Below are 16,893 nucleotides of genomic sequence, written 5' to 3'. Positions count from 1 at the left end.
CAGTGCTTCAGCTGGTGTGTCTAGGGAACAGGAACCAAACTGGAGCAGAGATTCTTGCAGCTCTGCAGGAACAGGCCCAGAGGTGGTTCATGCCAAGCCAGCTAGAGCCAGGAATTTTGGTGTGTGATGACACAAACCTCCTGTCTGTCCTTAGACAGGGAAAGTTGACACATGTGCCATGCCTGGCACATGTCCTCAATTTGGTAGTGCAGCGTTTCCTAAATAGGTACCCAGGGTTGGAAGATCTATTAAAGCAGGCCAGAAGAGTGTGTAGCCATTTTAGGCATACACAGCCAGTGCTCAGCTGGCTGAAATTCAGTGGGAATTCCACCTGCCCATAAACTGCCTGATTTGTGACATGCCCACCAGATGGAACTCGACTTTAGCAATGCTGCAGCGGCTGCACATGCAACAGAGGGTGTCAGGGCTCAGCCCTTCCTTCTCTGAGCTGGCCGCTCAGCTGTCGGCTAATTGCCAGCTCCTATCTCTCCACAGTGACTCACCTGTTAATGATATCCTGCTCGTCAGTCCTGCTTACTTAAGCCACCCAGCCCTGATGATCTCTGACTTCGCCTTGGTCACATCTCTAGATACGCTCTCCTGTGTTCCTGTTAAAGACTTGCTTGGCTTACATTCCTTCTGGCTCCAGATCCTGCTTGTGGTTCCCTGATGCTTTGGCTTGTCTGACTATCCGTTCTGGTTCCTGAAACTCTGGCTATGTTTGGACTACGTTTACTCTGTTTACCTTTTTTTATTATTATCAAACAAGTGTGATTTAACTGTACTTCTGTCTCGGTCTGATTAATGGTTTCTGACAGAGGGCCGTCAACGGATACCTGTGTGAGTATGGCACAATGACATGCTCAGGCCGGCTCTGCTTTTTTTCCCCAGGCCAATGGCTGCTCATAAAGGATGCATGCACTGTACTGTCACAATTTGAGGAGGCCACAAGGATGGTGAGCTGTGACAATGCGTGCATCAATGACATAATTCCTGTTGCGTTCCTGCTGGAGCAGACTCTGCGTGGCATTATGGACAGGGCATTTGAGGCAGAGCAGCGGGACAAAGAGGAGAACTTCATTTCCTCTCAAGGCCCACTTTATGCAGACACCAATGTTCCTATGCCACAGAACACACAAGAAGAGGGAGGAGGAGGAGGATTCTGGTGGTTTTGGAGGCATTGAAGCAGAGGGAGACATACATCAAACAGTGAGAGATGGTTTTCCATCCACAGAACCCTTGGGAGTAGTATGTGGCTGGGAGGAGGCAGTTACAGATACTATAATCCTTAGTGAACCAGAGGAGTTTGCTTCTCATGCCTCCGCAAATTTGCGGTGCATGGCTCCCTCATGCTTCAAAGCCTGCGAAAGGACCCAAGAATACGTGGTGTAAAGGAAAAGGATCACTACTGGTTGGCAACCCTCCTTGACCATCGTTATAAGGAGAAAGTCTCAGAACTCATTCCGTCCCCACAGAGAGTGCATAAGATGAAATCTCTTGAGGATACCTTAAAGAGAAGTTTATCAAACACTTTTCCCGACTCTGGTAGGTTACAGTGTCATGGAAAATGTAGTTTTGAGGCTTATGTTGGTCAAGAGAGGAGCGGCAGAGATGGCGGCTGCCTAAGTAATGCATTTCTGAATTTTTTTAGTCCTGGCTGCTCTGGGCAATTAGCTTCCACATCCCATTGGCAGCGTCTGCATCACATGGTGGACGATTATCTAGGGGTGAAAACAGACATGAAGATGTTTCCAGTCGACAATCCACTGGCTTACTGAGTCATGAGAATAGACCACTGGGCAGAACTTGCCCAGTATGCTATTGAGCTGCTGGGCTGCTCTGCATCCAGCGTGCTTTCTGAATGGGCATTCAGTGCTGCTGGAGGTTTTGTTACTGCTCATAGAGCGTGTCTGTCCACAGACTCCATGGACCATCTGACTTTTAGCAAAATGAATCAATCCTGGATTACAAGCAGCTATGAAGCCCCTAATGCCAATGTTGCCGATTAAGTGTTTTTGGGATGTGGAATCTCTGCAGGACTTTTAGGCTGCCTAGTGTTGTGCGTGTTGATTTCATCTGGAAGAATGTTTTTGGTGTAGGTTTCATGGGCACAATTAACACCCAAAGACCAATTTTTCTGCAACTGTTTGACAGGTGCATATCATTCCAATTTTTGACAGCAAGGCCAATTCTTGCTTTTATCAAGAGTACCTCTATAGGGTTACAGTGTGAAGGCAACATCGACACCCAAAGAACAATCTTTCCACACCTGTTTGACAGGTACATATCATTGCAATTTTTGACAACAAGGCCAAATCTTGCTTTCATCAAGAGTACCTCTATAGGGTTACGGTGTGAAGGTGCCACTGACACCCAACAAACAATTTTTTTGCACCTGTTACAGAAGTAGAAATCCAAAGTTTGTCGTAGAGATACCAGAAAATCTTGTTCCCCATGCACTACATTGTGGCCTCATCATACAGACTGGCTCCCCAAGCCGTTGCTTACAAAATAAAGAAAGCTTGCAGGGAAAATGTCATTTTTTGGGCTTCATAAATGCAATTATTGCTGCAGCAGCTTCTATGCACAGTACAGATGTGCCACTTTACAGGTGGACTAAGGGGACCCCCCAGGCACTATATTAAAAAGGAATTTTTCATTTTTATACTTTCGCTTTAAGCAATAATAAATCACTGCTCATTTAAATATGAAGTTTTTTTACAAACTTTTTTTTCATTGATACATGTCCCCCAGGGCTGTACCCGGGCCCCCATAACCATTGTATGCCCAATTACTTGCATATAAGCCTTCAAAATAGGCACTTTTGTTTTTTCACGTTTTGGTCAAATAGACTTCAATGGGGTTCGTTATTCGGTTCTGAACGTTCCCATTGTTCGAAAGTTGTGGTGCGAACCAAACAGGGGGCCCATCCCTAATATTTAATAATGCTCTGCTGAGTTCTCCATGACTGTCCTAAACAGTATACCTTTCAACACAGCTACAGTTTTACTGGTTGAGAAAAGATATGTCTATTGAATTCTAATAACAATAATAAAGCCATTTAAGCTATGTCCTGACCTGCTAGATTCCTCTCCCATGTTAATGAAAACCAGTTTGCTGAACCCCTTTGTCTTTAAAGCATTATCAGCCAAGACATTGAAGCAACCAGAGGACCTTTTGATAAGCCCTGACTACAACATGTTTGACACATGTAGAATATTGAACATACTGTATAGTTTTATTGCCTTCATATATATCTACTACAAATATACCCACAATGTACCCTGATTTCTTTATAGGTAGCTAGGGGTTCCTTGAGCAAAGAGCAGGGGCATATGGATCTACTGGCTGACAATGCTTTTATAGTTCTGATACCAGTCCCACTCAATAGCAGTCCAGCAATGTTGAACCAATGCAACCTCAGACAGCTAAGTTTTCTTTTTCGTAAGAAGCATTTTTTTTAACTAACCACCTATGTAAGGGTGCTTTCCTCCAGTGAACATCAATCTAAAGGGGGACCCTACTCTGACCCCCTGATCTTTTCTGGTCATTATTAATATTTAAAATAATTTCATAAGTATTACTGAAAAGGATTGTGCCGTAAATTGCTGCACTCTGGGTTGTTATAACTCTATGTCCACCACATGCCTTATTGTTTATACTTCTTTACCATGAACTGTTCATATACAGTACATTGTAATATTACTACTCAATGTTTTATAATTATTTATTTTTAAAAGTTCCAAAATATAAAACTTTTATTTCTATTTTATTCATTAAAGGATAATTCCACTGTCGTGGGGCGGGGAGAATAACAAATAAAAAAAAAATATATAGATATAGATATAGAGATATAGATATATAGATATAGAGATATATATATATATATATATATATATATATATATATATATATATCTATCATATACAATTGTGACATAAGTCATATTGTAATTGAATGTTAGTAAAAATGACATTTCTTTTTCCATCTGCAACACTGTAATTTTCTGTAAATGCAATGCAATATGGCTACCTGGAGGTGTTCTGTACACAGAATGTGTACAGAACACCCCCAGAAACATAATTTCCTGCTTGTGTAATTGGCTTACTGATTTACCCAGAGGTCTGCAGTAAGATACAAGGCAGATATCAGGCATCCCCTGCAACAAAAATGTCATTTTTGGTCAGATACTCTCAGTGGGAGATATATGACAAAAGTTTAATGGTTTTACTAGTCATTTCTTCTTTTGTTCAAGTTTATTTTTTTCTTTAATTAAGACTTCATCTACATGCTGCTTGAGCTGGTCTCTAATACAGATTAATGTATACTCAGCAATAACTTTAGAGGGCATACCTGGACCCCACTGGAGTAGACGATGGTAGAGTCTGTTTGGAATGTGACCTTCGGGCATTGGGCTCTGCTTGTGTCACTTTTCAGACCACTTTGTACTGTGTGTGTTAGCTACCGAGCGCTTTCCAGGTCCATAGCAATAGTATAGCCCAGGGGTGTTCAACCTGTGGCCCACGAGCCACATGCAGCCCAAGATGGCTGTGAATGTGGTCCAACACAAAAATGTAAACTTACTTTTTTTTGGTAAAAATATGTGTACATTTGGTGAACACATGCAACCACAGAAATATTTGACTGTCTCTTTATTGGACTTTTATAAGTTTTATCTTCCCAAAGAAACATTTTATGCATTAAGATAAAAAACCTTCTGTGTGCAACAGCCCCCCTCAGCCCCCCTAATACTTACCTGAGGTCCATCTAGATCCAGCAATGTTGCAGGAGTGTCTCAGCTGCCCGGGACACCCCTCCTCATAGGATGAGACAGCAGCGTGGCCCCACTGGCTCCCACTGCTGTCAATCAAAGTCAGTCAGCCAATGAGGAGAGAAAGGGGACGGGGCCAGGTCGCGGCTCCATGTCTGAACGGACACATGGAGCTGCAACTTGGCTCGGGTGTCCCCATAGCAAGCCGCTTGCTGTGGTGGCACTCAACAGGAGGGAGGAGCTAGAAGCACTGAAGAGGGACCCGAGAAGAGGAGGATCTGGGCTGCTCTGTGTCCAAACCACTGCATGGAGCAGGTAAGTATCACATGTTTGTTATTTTTAACTAAAAAAAAGAGACTTTAGTATCACTTTAAACACACTGACCCTGACCTTTGACACTGGCACTGACGCTAACCTAGATCCAGCCATGATCTGGCTATTTTATCCTTTTTTTTTTTTTTTTTTTACACATGGGGTTTTTTTTGTTTCCTCTGGCTAGGAAAAAAAGATGAAAACTTGGACATTTATCAAAACTGGAGCAGTCAGAATTGTTAGCAACCAATCTTCTCATGGGCAGGTGTCTACAAGGTGAATATTTTCCTCTGGCAAGTGAGACAGACTGCCCAGTTTAGGGAGGGGTTAAGCTTTGGGTAGCCGATTTCCCAGGCTTGTTGGGTCCTGTCTTCCTTCCCGGTCTATATATAAAAATGGAAAAGGCCAGGCTTGAGGGGGCTTTTTGGAGCAGGGCTGCATGGGAGTAGGAGGGTCTATGTCACCTAGAGGGATGTGGTCTGGAAGAGCCTTCATCTGCTATTCCATGGGGAATTTGGAGCTATGTACACTCCCAATTATGGACTACCTTTACAGGTACACCTGGGCAGCCACAACGTATTTAGTCAGGAGGACTGTGTTGCACTTTACATTGTAATGTTCCGAGTGTTCCAGTAAGGCTTTGTTACCTATTGCAAGCCTGTTCTGAAGTTATTCAAAGGGGTGCATCATGGTACATGACTTATTGGAGGAATAGGACCTGTAAAGCACACACAGGGTATGAAGGTAAGGTCACTACAAAAGGTTAACTCGCAGGAACATTGGAGCAGGAGTCTAGTTGCCGCAGGTAACCAAGAACTGATGGGAAGTGAATAGCAGTCAGTCATGAAGCATGGTACCTGGTGTGGGTGATAGGTCTTCTGTTAGCGAGGGGGTCATTGCTCTAGCTCCCTTCCTGGTGGTCGGTTCACTCAAACGTTTCTGGGACTGAACCCGCGGTATAAAGACACCAAGTACTTAGCCGCATAGTACAGGAGAGAGAAGAATTTAATTATGTGTATGCATGAGGTCTGAGCTAATGCACAGTGTGACCCCATTCTGTCACTGGGAATGAGGTGGCAGAGTTACGCTGGACTAGTGGAGAGGGCATAGGCTAAGCGTGTCCCTCCTAAATGCAATAATAATCAAGCAAGGTGTTAAGTTACACCTACAGGACACTTCACATAGGAACTCTGTATGTTACTCAAATACAAACTGTACAGCTCATCTCTAAGCCAGGGTACCACCATAATGTTGACTTACACATGAATGCGGCCTAGTCCCAGATATTGATGAGCACGTACATGAGAGGAGATGTACCCCCCCGCTCGTGTGTACAGGTGAGGAGGCCCTACTCACAAGCTTCTTTCTTTCATTTTCAAAGCTTAACTGAACAAGCTGAAGATAAAAGCTGGTTGCAATGCACAGCTGCTCTAAAGTCCGTATGCTCCAGTATTGATAAATTCCCCCAATGTATATTTTTCCCCATTCAGGAGAGAGAGAGCACATCGGCAGGGTTTATAGAATGATCATTGTGATAGCCCATCACAGGCTATCACAACGATCATGAAATTGAGGCCAGTACACCTGGTTCCCGATTGTTAGTACGAAAGCCCAAGTTGTCGGTAAATGCTTAGTATCAGCGCTAGGAGTGCGCTACTGTATATAGCACGTTTCCAGCACAAACTCAGGAGTACATATATGCAGCACCTCAGAAGAAGGCCCACCTCTGCAATGACAGTGATTACCAGTCAAGGACCCCATCTAACAGATTCCTTCCAGATCTGAGCCTAATTCATGCCCAGCCTAGTGCTGATCATGTGACCCACTAAAATAGTTTCCGATGCTGAAGGGAGAGTGGAGCAACAGTTCCTTTAAGATTCGTAGGCATTTTTGTGCCTCTCGTCATCAGGAGGATCAGGATGGAGGGAATACTTTGTACAACATAGATCCCAGTATGACTGAATGTTGGAGTATGTAAACAGTCCATTGTGAACTGTGGGTAACTGTTGATCATGATCAGAACATTTCCCTTTGAAATCAATATGGTTGATATACTGAAAGGGTTTGTTAATCCATCCATATAATTCTATGCCAGCCCCTCAATTAGAGGCTGGCACAGCGCATCACTTGACCGGCCTGAAGACAGCTCAAATTAGGTATTTACACTGCTCATTTTTGAAAACTAGTGACATAGTGTGCTATGCCAGCCTCTAATAGAAAGGCTGGCAGTGATATTTTTTTACTTTTATTTTACAATAGTGGCGGGGGGGGACAGAGGGATGACAGGCAGGAAGGAGGGGGGAGAGAGGAGAACAGAGCAGGGCAGCCTATCACGGAGGGAGGCACTTTGACCACGGTGATCAGGTCGGAGCAGCACTGATTTTCGTGGTCTGTTTAGAGAGGCCATACAGGAAGTGCAAGTTCAGGGGGAAGGTTTACAGTTTAGAGGGGGCCAGATTACACAGCACAAGCACTGTGCTGTGTAATCTGCTTTAAGGGACCAGAATCTGCATTTTTTTTGGGGGGGGGGTTAACGAACACTTGAAGTAAAGAATGCTTACTTAATACTTTGATCGTTCACTTAGCTTCGTGAATAAAGTAAACCTGTATGTTACCTGTTATGTGCAGTGAAAGTTAATTACAACAGGAATTCTCCTTGCACATGACTGGATGACTGCAGTGGTTTTTCAGTCAGCAATTTTTAGAAAGGTTTACTGAATAATAATAAATGTGTGCTTATTTGTAGCTGCCATGCGAAGATCAGATCATCCTTCTCAAAGGCTGTTGCATGGAGATCATGTCCCTCCGAGCTGCAGTGCGCTATGATCCTGAAAGTGAGACCTTAACGCTGAATGGGGAAATGGCAGTGACAAGGGGACAGCTGAAAAATGGAGGACTAGGAGTGGTATCTGATGCCATTTTTGATTTGGGTGTATCGCTGTCTTCATTTAACCTTGATGATACCGAAGTCGCCTTGTTGCAGGCTGTGCTACTTATGTCATCAGGTATGCGCATTATAAAATGTTTCTAGAGATATTATAGATATTTAATCCCATCCTTTACAAGGTAATTTTTCTTTTAGGGCACTATTTTAAAAACATGTCATATACTATTACTAACATTGTTTGAAAAAGGCTTTTGTTCTTCAAGATAGTACCAAAATGTTCCCAAAACTGCTGAGAAAAGACAATCCTGCACCAACATCCCTTATCTTTATACCCAATCCTGCACTTAGTCTTTAAAGCCCAATTAAAGTCACAGAACTATATATATGCGATCTAATAGATGTACTAACAACACCCAAGTTTATATTCTTACCTCCACTTTCCCCTTACAGCAGTTGTGCAGGGTGTCTGCATATTGCTGTACAATCCAGTGGGCACCTGAGTTAAGCTGAGTAAGCACTAGGACTGAACAAAAAACAAACTGATTCCTGCATCCACACAAGCGATGTAGATGCAGGAATCCCCCCCTGCCGGGACATTGTATTCTGAAAGCGGGGACTCTCTGCTTCGAAATACACTGATCATTGCTGCAGCCGATTAGCTGCAAGCCACCAACCAAACAATGTTTTCCAGCAGTCCCATTCGACAGAAGCCGATCTAATGATTGGCTTCTTTCAAGCCGAGAGGGCTACATATAGATTAAAATTAAGTTGGTCCCTGCTAAACCAGCTGAATTTCAATCCATGTGCCCCAAACTTTAGGGCTACTAGACTCAGTAATTAGGATTCCTGTGTTGAGGGATGTGGCTGTTACTCAGCTGTGACAGCTCAGACCGGTGGAAAGAAAAAAAGGATGCTTCATTTTCAATATATTAGGGCATTTCCTAGCAAAAACCTTCACAAATATCGCATGGTCTATAAGAAGATTTTAAAAAAAGATGTGAGATTTCAGATGGGTTTTACCTTAGCTTATACAACTCAGTCTTTTAAAGAAACCGAACTTCAATTAAATTTTTTGTCTGATGGTATCTAGAAAAATGATTACTTTAATCCTGTATCTTCAATCTCTTTATCTTGATCTCAGATTTTTTTTTTATATTTTAGTTTAGATTAAATCAAATTGCAAATTGAAATACTTGAACGTAGTTGATGAGAGTTACAAAGGACCACATCATTTGTAATAACAGTTGTCATTTACTAAAATATGGAAAATGCTTATGTAATTTTAAATATTGAAATATTTTGCATATGCCTTCAATTCTGAATGAACGCGTGAAAGGCACAAGGTCACTAACTCATTACTAACAATGTGTGAAAGAAAAGAAAGAGAAAATTAAACTGGAACTTCAGCCATTTTAATTTTAGGTTTGAATAAAGTAATAAAGAGTTAGAACTTTTGTCTAAATGTATTGCTGTCTGTGACTTTATTGTGCAAATTTTCCCTCTAGAAATAAGAAGAATGGGGATGGGGTCTTTAGGACAGTAAAACAGAAACAACATATAACAACAAAATAAAACCATACAGATTTTATCCTACTTTCCTAAAAAGTGTTTTTGCTTCTATCTTTGTCCATGTTGAAGAGATGTCCCATCACTTCCTGTCCATTTAACTTTCTGTCACTAGGACAGGAAGTGAGGGACATCTCCCCAATGGGAACAGAAACAGCAGTAATAAGGTGTGGTGAATGTAGGCTATTGGTGAGAAATTTAGAAGCACTGTGTTAAGCAACTAAATCAATAGCTGTTTTTATAAAACCTGTTCTCTTTTTTTTATTGTTAGATCGTCCTGGTCTCTCCAGTGTCGAAAGAATAGAGAAGTGCCAAGAAGGTTTCCTCTTGGCTTTTGAACACTACATTAATTACAGGAAACACAATGTTGCACACTTTTGGCCAAAACTGCTGATGAAAGTCACCGACCTCCGCATGATTGGAGCCTGCCATGCCAGCAGGTTCTTGCACATGAAAGTGGAGTGCCCCACTGAACTGTTCCCCCCACTTTTCTTGGAAGTGTTTGAGGATTAGAAGAGACTGTGCTTCAGGATTCTTGGCACTACTGGGGTCACCCCTTCCATTCCATTGCCTCCGTCACTTTTTTTGTTCTCGTCCATTCTGAATAGACATGGATGAAAATGTTCCTCTGATGCGGGTACTCGTGACTATCGTGTTTTTGTTATTCTGTCCTTTTGATGTGAAGTTTATCCGTGGAAGTTTAACCTCTTTCATGCTGAAGTCGCCATCAAAATGGTCCTTCCAGTTATAAAGTGGTTATTGTATAAAAAAAAGAGAAAAAAAGAAAAAATATATATTAACTTGCATTCACCAGCACTACGGATCCTACACAGAAAAGGTATTCTCAGATATTGTGCCTGCGGCTAAAATCCCTACCAACCGTCACCGTTCATTATCACTCAATGGGGCAGTATAAGCAGTAATAATCACTCACTGCTGCAAATGTTCCTCTTAGAACAAGGCAAATATTTGGTTTTATCACTAGATGATATTTTGATGATATTTTTTTAATTTATTTTTTAAAAAAAACAAAGCCCCTTATCTGGCACCAGATGCAACCAGGCATGGGGAGAAATTGGTTTGGCAGCATGATTTCAGATTGGTTTATAGTCAGAGATTTTAAGCCTGGTAAAATTCTAAACAATCATACCTTTATACTTAAGAACAGAAAAGGATAATCCTGAAAAGAATGTATTTTTTTACTCTAGCATCCCTTTTCCAATATGCTTTTTTTTTTTTTTTTTTTTTATCTGAAAGAAAATGAGCTAAGCTGACTGGACGTTTAAGTATAATAGTACGTTGCTCACTCTTGTGTTATATAGTTGGTGTTAATAGGACAACTGTACAGAACTAGCTTCTCGATTCTGCACATTCCCTTCTCAGGTATTTGGAAGTAAACCTCTTGGGATTCCATTATTGTTTCGCCATTTTGATAATCCCTGCAATTCTTCATAAATTACTTTGGTATGTGTCATTGTCATGTGCCTCCACTCACATGACAATAACGCATTTTCCAATTTGGTAACGTCACACTGTTGTACTCTCAAGGGCCATAACTTAATGGTATATAAACTCCTGAACTGTGATATATATATCTATATTTCATTCTGTTCTACCTCCTTCATTATTCATACTTTGACAGTGCCTAGTGAAGAAGCAGTGATAATAAAGCCAATTGTTTAGTCCAGTCTACATTACTTAAGTGCCACATATCCCTCCAGTTAATCAGCATGTTTTCATTGAACCTCAGCAAGTGTATTCATATTGATAATTCAGGGTTCCATGCTATGCCAGGTTATTTTTTTGCCAGACATATATTTTTTTAATAGAAAGGCTGGCATATCAACAAATAACATATGCACAATAGTTCCCTAGACATAGACGTACAGATCCAAAACAATGCATTATATATTGTATCATTGGTACATGTTTTGCAGTAGAGAAGTAGAGAGTTTATATTCATTAAAAATGTAAAATAAAGTTATATTTTATAACAGCAGCATATACCATGTCTGGTAGGCACCAGATAGATAGAAGCAAAGTCATGTGCCTTTATTAAATTACCTATTTGTCCCAATAGACACATAAGAAAAGTAATTTTGGTATTATAACCGTATTACTGATAATAGCCTTCCTGGCTATTGCTACATTTTTCTTTTTTTTCCAATAATAGGCTTAAACCCTTAAATAGATGGTTGGAATTTAATACTGATTTAGTCAACATAAATTATGATCACTTGGCCTTTAAAACACACCGATGAACACTAAAACACCTTGACTTCTTACATACACCGAGATTCTTGATTTTTTTTGTTTGTCTCTTAAACTTTAATATGTGTTACCCTAAATATGGAGATTGCATGTCACATAGATTTGATAATATAGAGAATGATTCAGATGATGGGTTTTGGTGTAATTCTCTGGCAAGGCCTTCCACATGAATACTGATGACTGAGTTGATGTGTAGTGAAACTGGATACGTGTTCTGGTTTTCAATGCTTCTTAAATTGTCTGTACTTTTCTGTTGCTGGTCTGTTTACTTACTCAATAAGACAAAGGACCATCAAACTCAACAATTTATATAGTCTGATTTGAATAATTATAGAAAAATAAGGCTCTCAGAAGTGTAACTAACATGCATTATGCCCATATGCTGAAACCTTGACGTTATCACAACCAAACTCTGAACAGTTTTCAAGTATGTTGTGGTGACATCATCATCAGCTCACATAGAAAAGCTCCACACGTCAGTGTTTATGTCCACAAGTGGACACTTCACTGATCTCAGAACCTGTGCTGGACCAGCAGAAGTTGCTAGATACCTTTTAATTGTGCAAATGCTATAGCAAGCATTTAGACCCTTGGGCCTATGCCCAGCTACACTTACTGTGACATCTGTATTGCAGTATTTGGAAGTATTGGGTTATGCTCCACTGATCAGTGACCTTATTTTCTCCCTTAACTAGGCCCAAACTGAAAATTATTGTTTTTTAAAGGATAACTAAAATACAGTGAGTAAAAAAAAGAACTATATATAAAGGATATATATGACACTAGTCAGTGTTACTTTGCAGGGGGGGGTGTCCTTTGTTGAGATATAATTAAAGGGTAACTCCACTTTTGTAAAAAAAAAAAAATATAGCAAGAAAACAAAAATTATTTACAATCACTACACAAGCCATACTGTAATATAATGTTATTAAAATTACCTTTCCTTTTCAAACTGCGGCCTCTGTACATTTCTATAAAGTCAATGCGATATTATTAGTAGTAGTATTATTATATAGGATTTATATAGCGCCAACAGTTTGCCCAGCGCTTTACAACGTTAGGGCAGACAGTACAATTACGATGCAATTCAATACAGGAGGAATCAGAGTGCCCTGTTCGTTAGAGCTTACAATCTAGGAGGGAGGGTCAAGTGATACAAAAGGGTAATAACTGTGCAGGATGGAGAAAATAAAAGTACAATTGCTAGGTGGAGGCAGGATAGACTTCTCTGAAGAGAAAAGTTTTCAGGGATCGCCTAAAAGTGGATAGAGTTGGAGATAGTCTGATAGATTGGGGTAGGGAATTCCAGAGGTTGGGAGAAGTTCTGGAGGTGAGTATGGGAGGAGGTGATGTAGCTCCCGAAGGCATTCTGTACACAGTTGGTATACAGAACACCCCAAGAAATGTAATTTCCTACTTGTGTGAACGCTGCACTAAGATACAAGTCAGGTTTTTGGTATCCTCTGCAATAAAAATGTAATTTTTGGTGAGATACTCCCTAAGAGTTAATTATATCTAAAGGGATGGAGACACTGCAGATTTTCTCATCAGAGCACTCCATGTGCACCAGCTTATTAACATGAATTAGTCACTCTCATTCAGAATCAGTATCCAAAAAACTTGGTGGAACATATAGCAGAAACAGGTAGGAATCTGCAACAAGGTTTGTTAAAACCTTTGCAATGTGTATTGACCACCCAGAGGGGAGTGTTTTTTTTTTTTTTTTTTTCTCAAGAAAAGTGGAGTTACTATTTAAAAGTTACGGGGGGGTCTTCTTTATCGTAATGACTACAGTTTTAGGCTACTCTCTGCCCATCACTCAATACATGCCTTTACAGACACATTTCTTACTCTACCTCTGGCTAATTTTCAGTGCAAAATTCTAGTCTAGTTAAGCAGGTGCAGTAGAAATCCACATTTTTGGCCGTATCAAACAGATGGAGGAATAGATATGTGAGTGAAAGTATCGTTTTCTGTGAAGGGAAAGATGATTTTCCCATGCTAAATAACAATTTTTATGCTACCTAAATACATTTCTGCTTTGGATAATGAAAGGTTTGAGTATCTTGGTGTAAAATTTCGGGTGGGAATTGCTAAGAGCTAGATGGCACTTATTTTGTAACAATGGCACTTTTTGGTTTACGTCAGGGTTCCTAAACACAGAATGTGTTATACATGGGAGGATGGGTAGAAAGTTTTTTTTAATATTTAAGGTGGAAGTGGTTGTTTTTTTTGACCAGGGATGGTATCCATTCTTTATATTTAAGCCATGTGTTTTTAAATGTATTACTTTGAGCAACTCAAAATATTCATGGCTTAATTCTACCACCATATTCATTGTCTAAAATTTGTTGTGTAAATTCACATAATTTGTTAATACTGGATTTGCATTAAATGCCAATAGACTATAATTCAGTTTTCTTACCTTCATCATGCAGTCAAATAACTCCATATTCAACATTGTGGCTGTATTAAAAGTCACAATAGGCAAGCAACAGTACAGGGGGTCCCCGACCTACGAACATCCGACTTACGAACGACCCCTACTTACGAACGGGGCCCGAGTGACGTCACCGCGGCCTTGTCCGGCCTAGTGAAGCCTCCAGGATCCCCGGTCTTTCCTACGAGTGCTGCCCCGCGGAGGTGCACCGCGGCCGGCCTGCCTGGACACAGCATCTATCCATCTCCCTGCTGTGCCATCAGGTGAGCAGCCTGTAACAGCCTGTGAGCAGTACTGTAATATGCTTAATATGCAGTGTACTGTACCTGTTCCTCCTGTCCCTGCCGCCATGTAAAGAGTGAGAGGGGAGAGCTGTGCTCCTCCCCTCTCAGCTCTGACAGAAAATCTAGCAGTGCTAGGAGGTGACAGGGTCAATAAAGGGAACCTGTCACCTCCAATTGCTATCACACAGGGAATTGTTTTCTCCTGTGTGATAGCAATAAAGTTAAGTGAAAAAAAATTTATAAAAAAAAAAAAAAAATAAGAAATACAGTATTAATTAAATAAAAAAAAAAATAACAAAGTAATTAAAAAAAGTAAAGAATAATTAAAATAAAAAAAATTATACTGTCTGTATCCTCATTAGATGGATTTAATCTCACTTCCTGACTCTGAGACTGGATTTGTACTTAAAAAAGGTACTGTTCCGACTTACAAACAAATTCGACTTAAGAACAAACCTACAGTCCCTATCTCGTTCGTAACCCGGGGACCCCCTGTAGTTATATCGACCTATACAGTCTTTCATGCTATGCAACTGGCTTTTGGTCTCTGTTCAAATGATTAGTCAAATACATTGAATTTTTATGTCTCTTATATTTAGTCTTCGGTCATGGATTTTCTGAGTTTTGTAAACCAAATGAATTTACTAGTTATTTCATGTAAATGTCATTCATGTCAATGGTTTGTACTGCAAGACAAAAATAAAACAATTCTTAAATATAAAAAAATGTAAACCACTCAATCCACCATGCTTATTTTTTTTAAATGTGTTGACTTTCAGTATGTGAGATAAGTTACCAAGCATGAGAGACAATTGTTCACTATGAAATAGGAGTGATAATTACAGGTTCCACTGATTAACACCATGTTGAACCTCACAATGTTGTCTGCAACAAGGATGCAAAAGAAGATTAGTTGTATGGAAGTACAAATTGTTGGAATAATTGGAAGCAATAATCAATAAATGAATTCTTTCAGAAATAGCAGGTTGTATACTAGAAAGGAATGAAGACTTTGAAGAAAGAAAAAAAAAAAAAAACAACACAGTATAGTATATACTGAAATATAGTATTTCAGTAATGCATGGCAGCTAGCTTAAAGCTATTACCACTCAAATTTCTGATTGCTCTATACTAATAGAGAGTAAATTCTGATTGGTTGCTCTGGATTACAGCACCTTGCACATATCACTGTTCTTTGAACTTTAAATGAGCCTAAATGTGTTCTTTAAAGAAAAAAAAAGAAACATCTGCCTAATACATATACAGTATTATATACAACATCCATAATATTAGTGGATAATTATATTTACATTATAGATATTTTAGCAAAATTGTGATGTTGTGCTAATTTTCTGTTTAATACATTTATAAAATTGTTTTTTTAATTTAAAAGCATTTATTAGCAATTTAGCCTTTTTACAGTCCTACTAGTTCACAGGTTTCTTTACAACTCTTTTAATGCAATAAAGGTACCCTTAGACTGCCCATAGACAATAAAGGGCAGAATGATGGTTGTATCATGCATGCAACTTGCAAGTTTATGTATATGCAGACATTAGCATTAGGGAGGGTACCTACAGGCAACTAAAAATGGTGTACACAGACTATCTAACTGAGACAGAAAATGAAAGGACAGAAAGCATGTGAAGATTTCTAATAACTCTATAATGTAAATATTTGCAGGGGTGATTTGCATCTTTAATCTGAAGATTACTTTGCTGCCAGCAGATGTTCAGGTGGATTTCCATTAATTCAAGCCCATGTATTTCTTTTTTTAGTTGTTGTTGAAATAGGAAGGGTTAAAACCTGTCAGACTTTATTTCAATCTGTGTTCTAGGTGGGAAAAATATACCCCACTTCAAGATCTTTTTACTAGTACCACCAGGGAATAGCAAATGAGGAAGAATTAACACAGATAATGCACATATTTTTCATACAGAAAAACTCAACCCTTCAATATTCTATCCAAAAACAGAAACCCTTTTTTGGTGGAATTGCATTATAGACTAAGTTCACAATGTTGTGATCCAATTTTGGTCTGGCTTTCAGTGCAATTATGTAGTGCAACTTGGATGTTACTTCAAAGTGGTTTGCATATTCTATGGGGACAAAATCAGCAAAGTAGTACAGGAAACAGGCACCATTGTCATGTGATTCTGTGTGACTAAAGTCACATCTGAAATCGCACTAGTGTGAATGGAGCCTTAAAGTAATATTTTTTAAAGTTGTGAGAGTTATGAATACCTTGTAATTCCAAATTTTTATCTCTATTTCTGCATTGCAAATTAGTTTACTTTTTATAGAAAAAAAATATCATGTTTTATCCACTTTGGACTATAGAGATGAATTGTATTGAAAACAT

The 16,893-nt window shown here is 39.6% G+C and overlaps 1 protein-coding gene across 9 annotated transcripts in view; it reads left to right on the top strand.

Annotated features, from left to right (window-relative positions):
* THRB (thyroid hormone receptor beta) overlaps positions 1-15,775 on the top strand; it is a 606,374-nt gene extending 590,599 nt beyond the window's left edge. For all 9 annotated transcript variants that reach the window (XM_073630241.1, XM_073630242.1, XM_073630243.1 and 6 more), the window contains 2 exons: positions 7,830-8,088; positions 9,808-15,775. In XM_073630241.1, coding sequence (XP_073486342.1) covers positions 7,830-8,088; positions 9,808-10,049 — 501 coding nt within the window. In that variant the 3' untranslated portion in view covers positions 10,050-15,775. The remainder of the gene's footprint in view (positions 1-7,829; positions 8,089-9,807) is intronic.
* The last annotated feature ends 1,118 nt before the right edge of the window (positions 15,776-16,893 follow it).

The sequence above is a fragment of the Aquarana catesbeiana genome, linkage group LG05, assembly GCF_042186555.1.
Source record: "Aquarana catesbeiana isolate 2022-GZ linkage group LG05, ASM4218655v1, whole genome shotgun sequence".
NCBI classification, from domain to species: Eukaryota; Metazoa; Chordata; class Amphibia; order Anura; family Ranidae; genus Aquarana; species Aquarana catesbeiana.
This window is presented reverse-complemented; position numbering and strand designations above follow the sequence as displayed.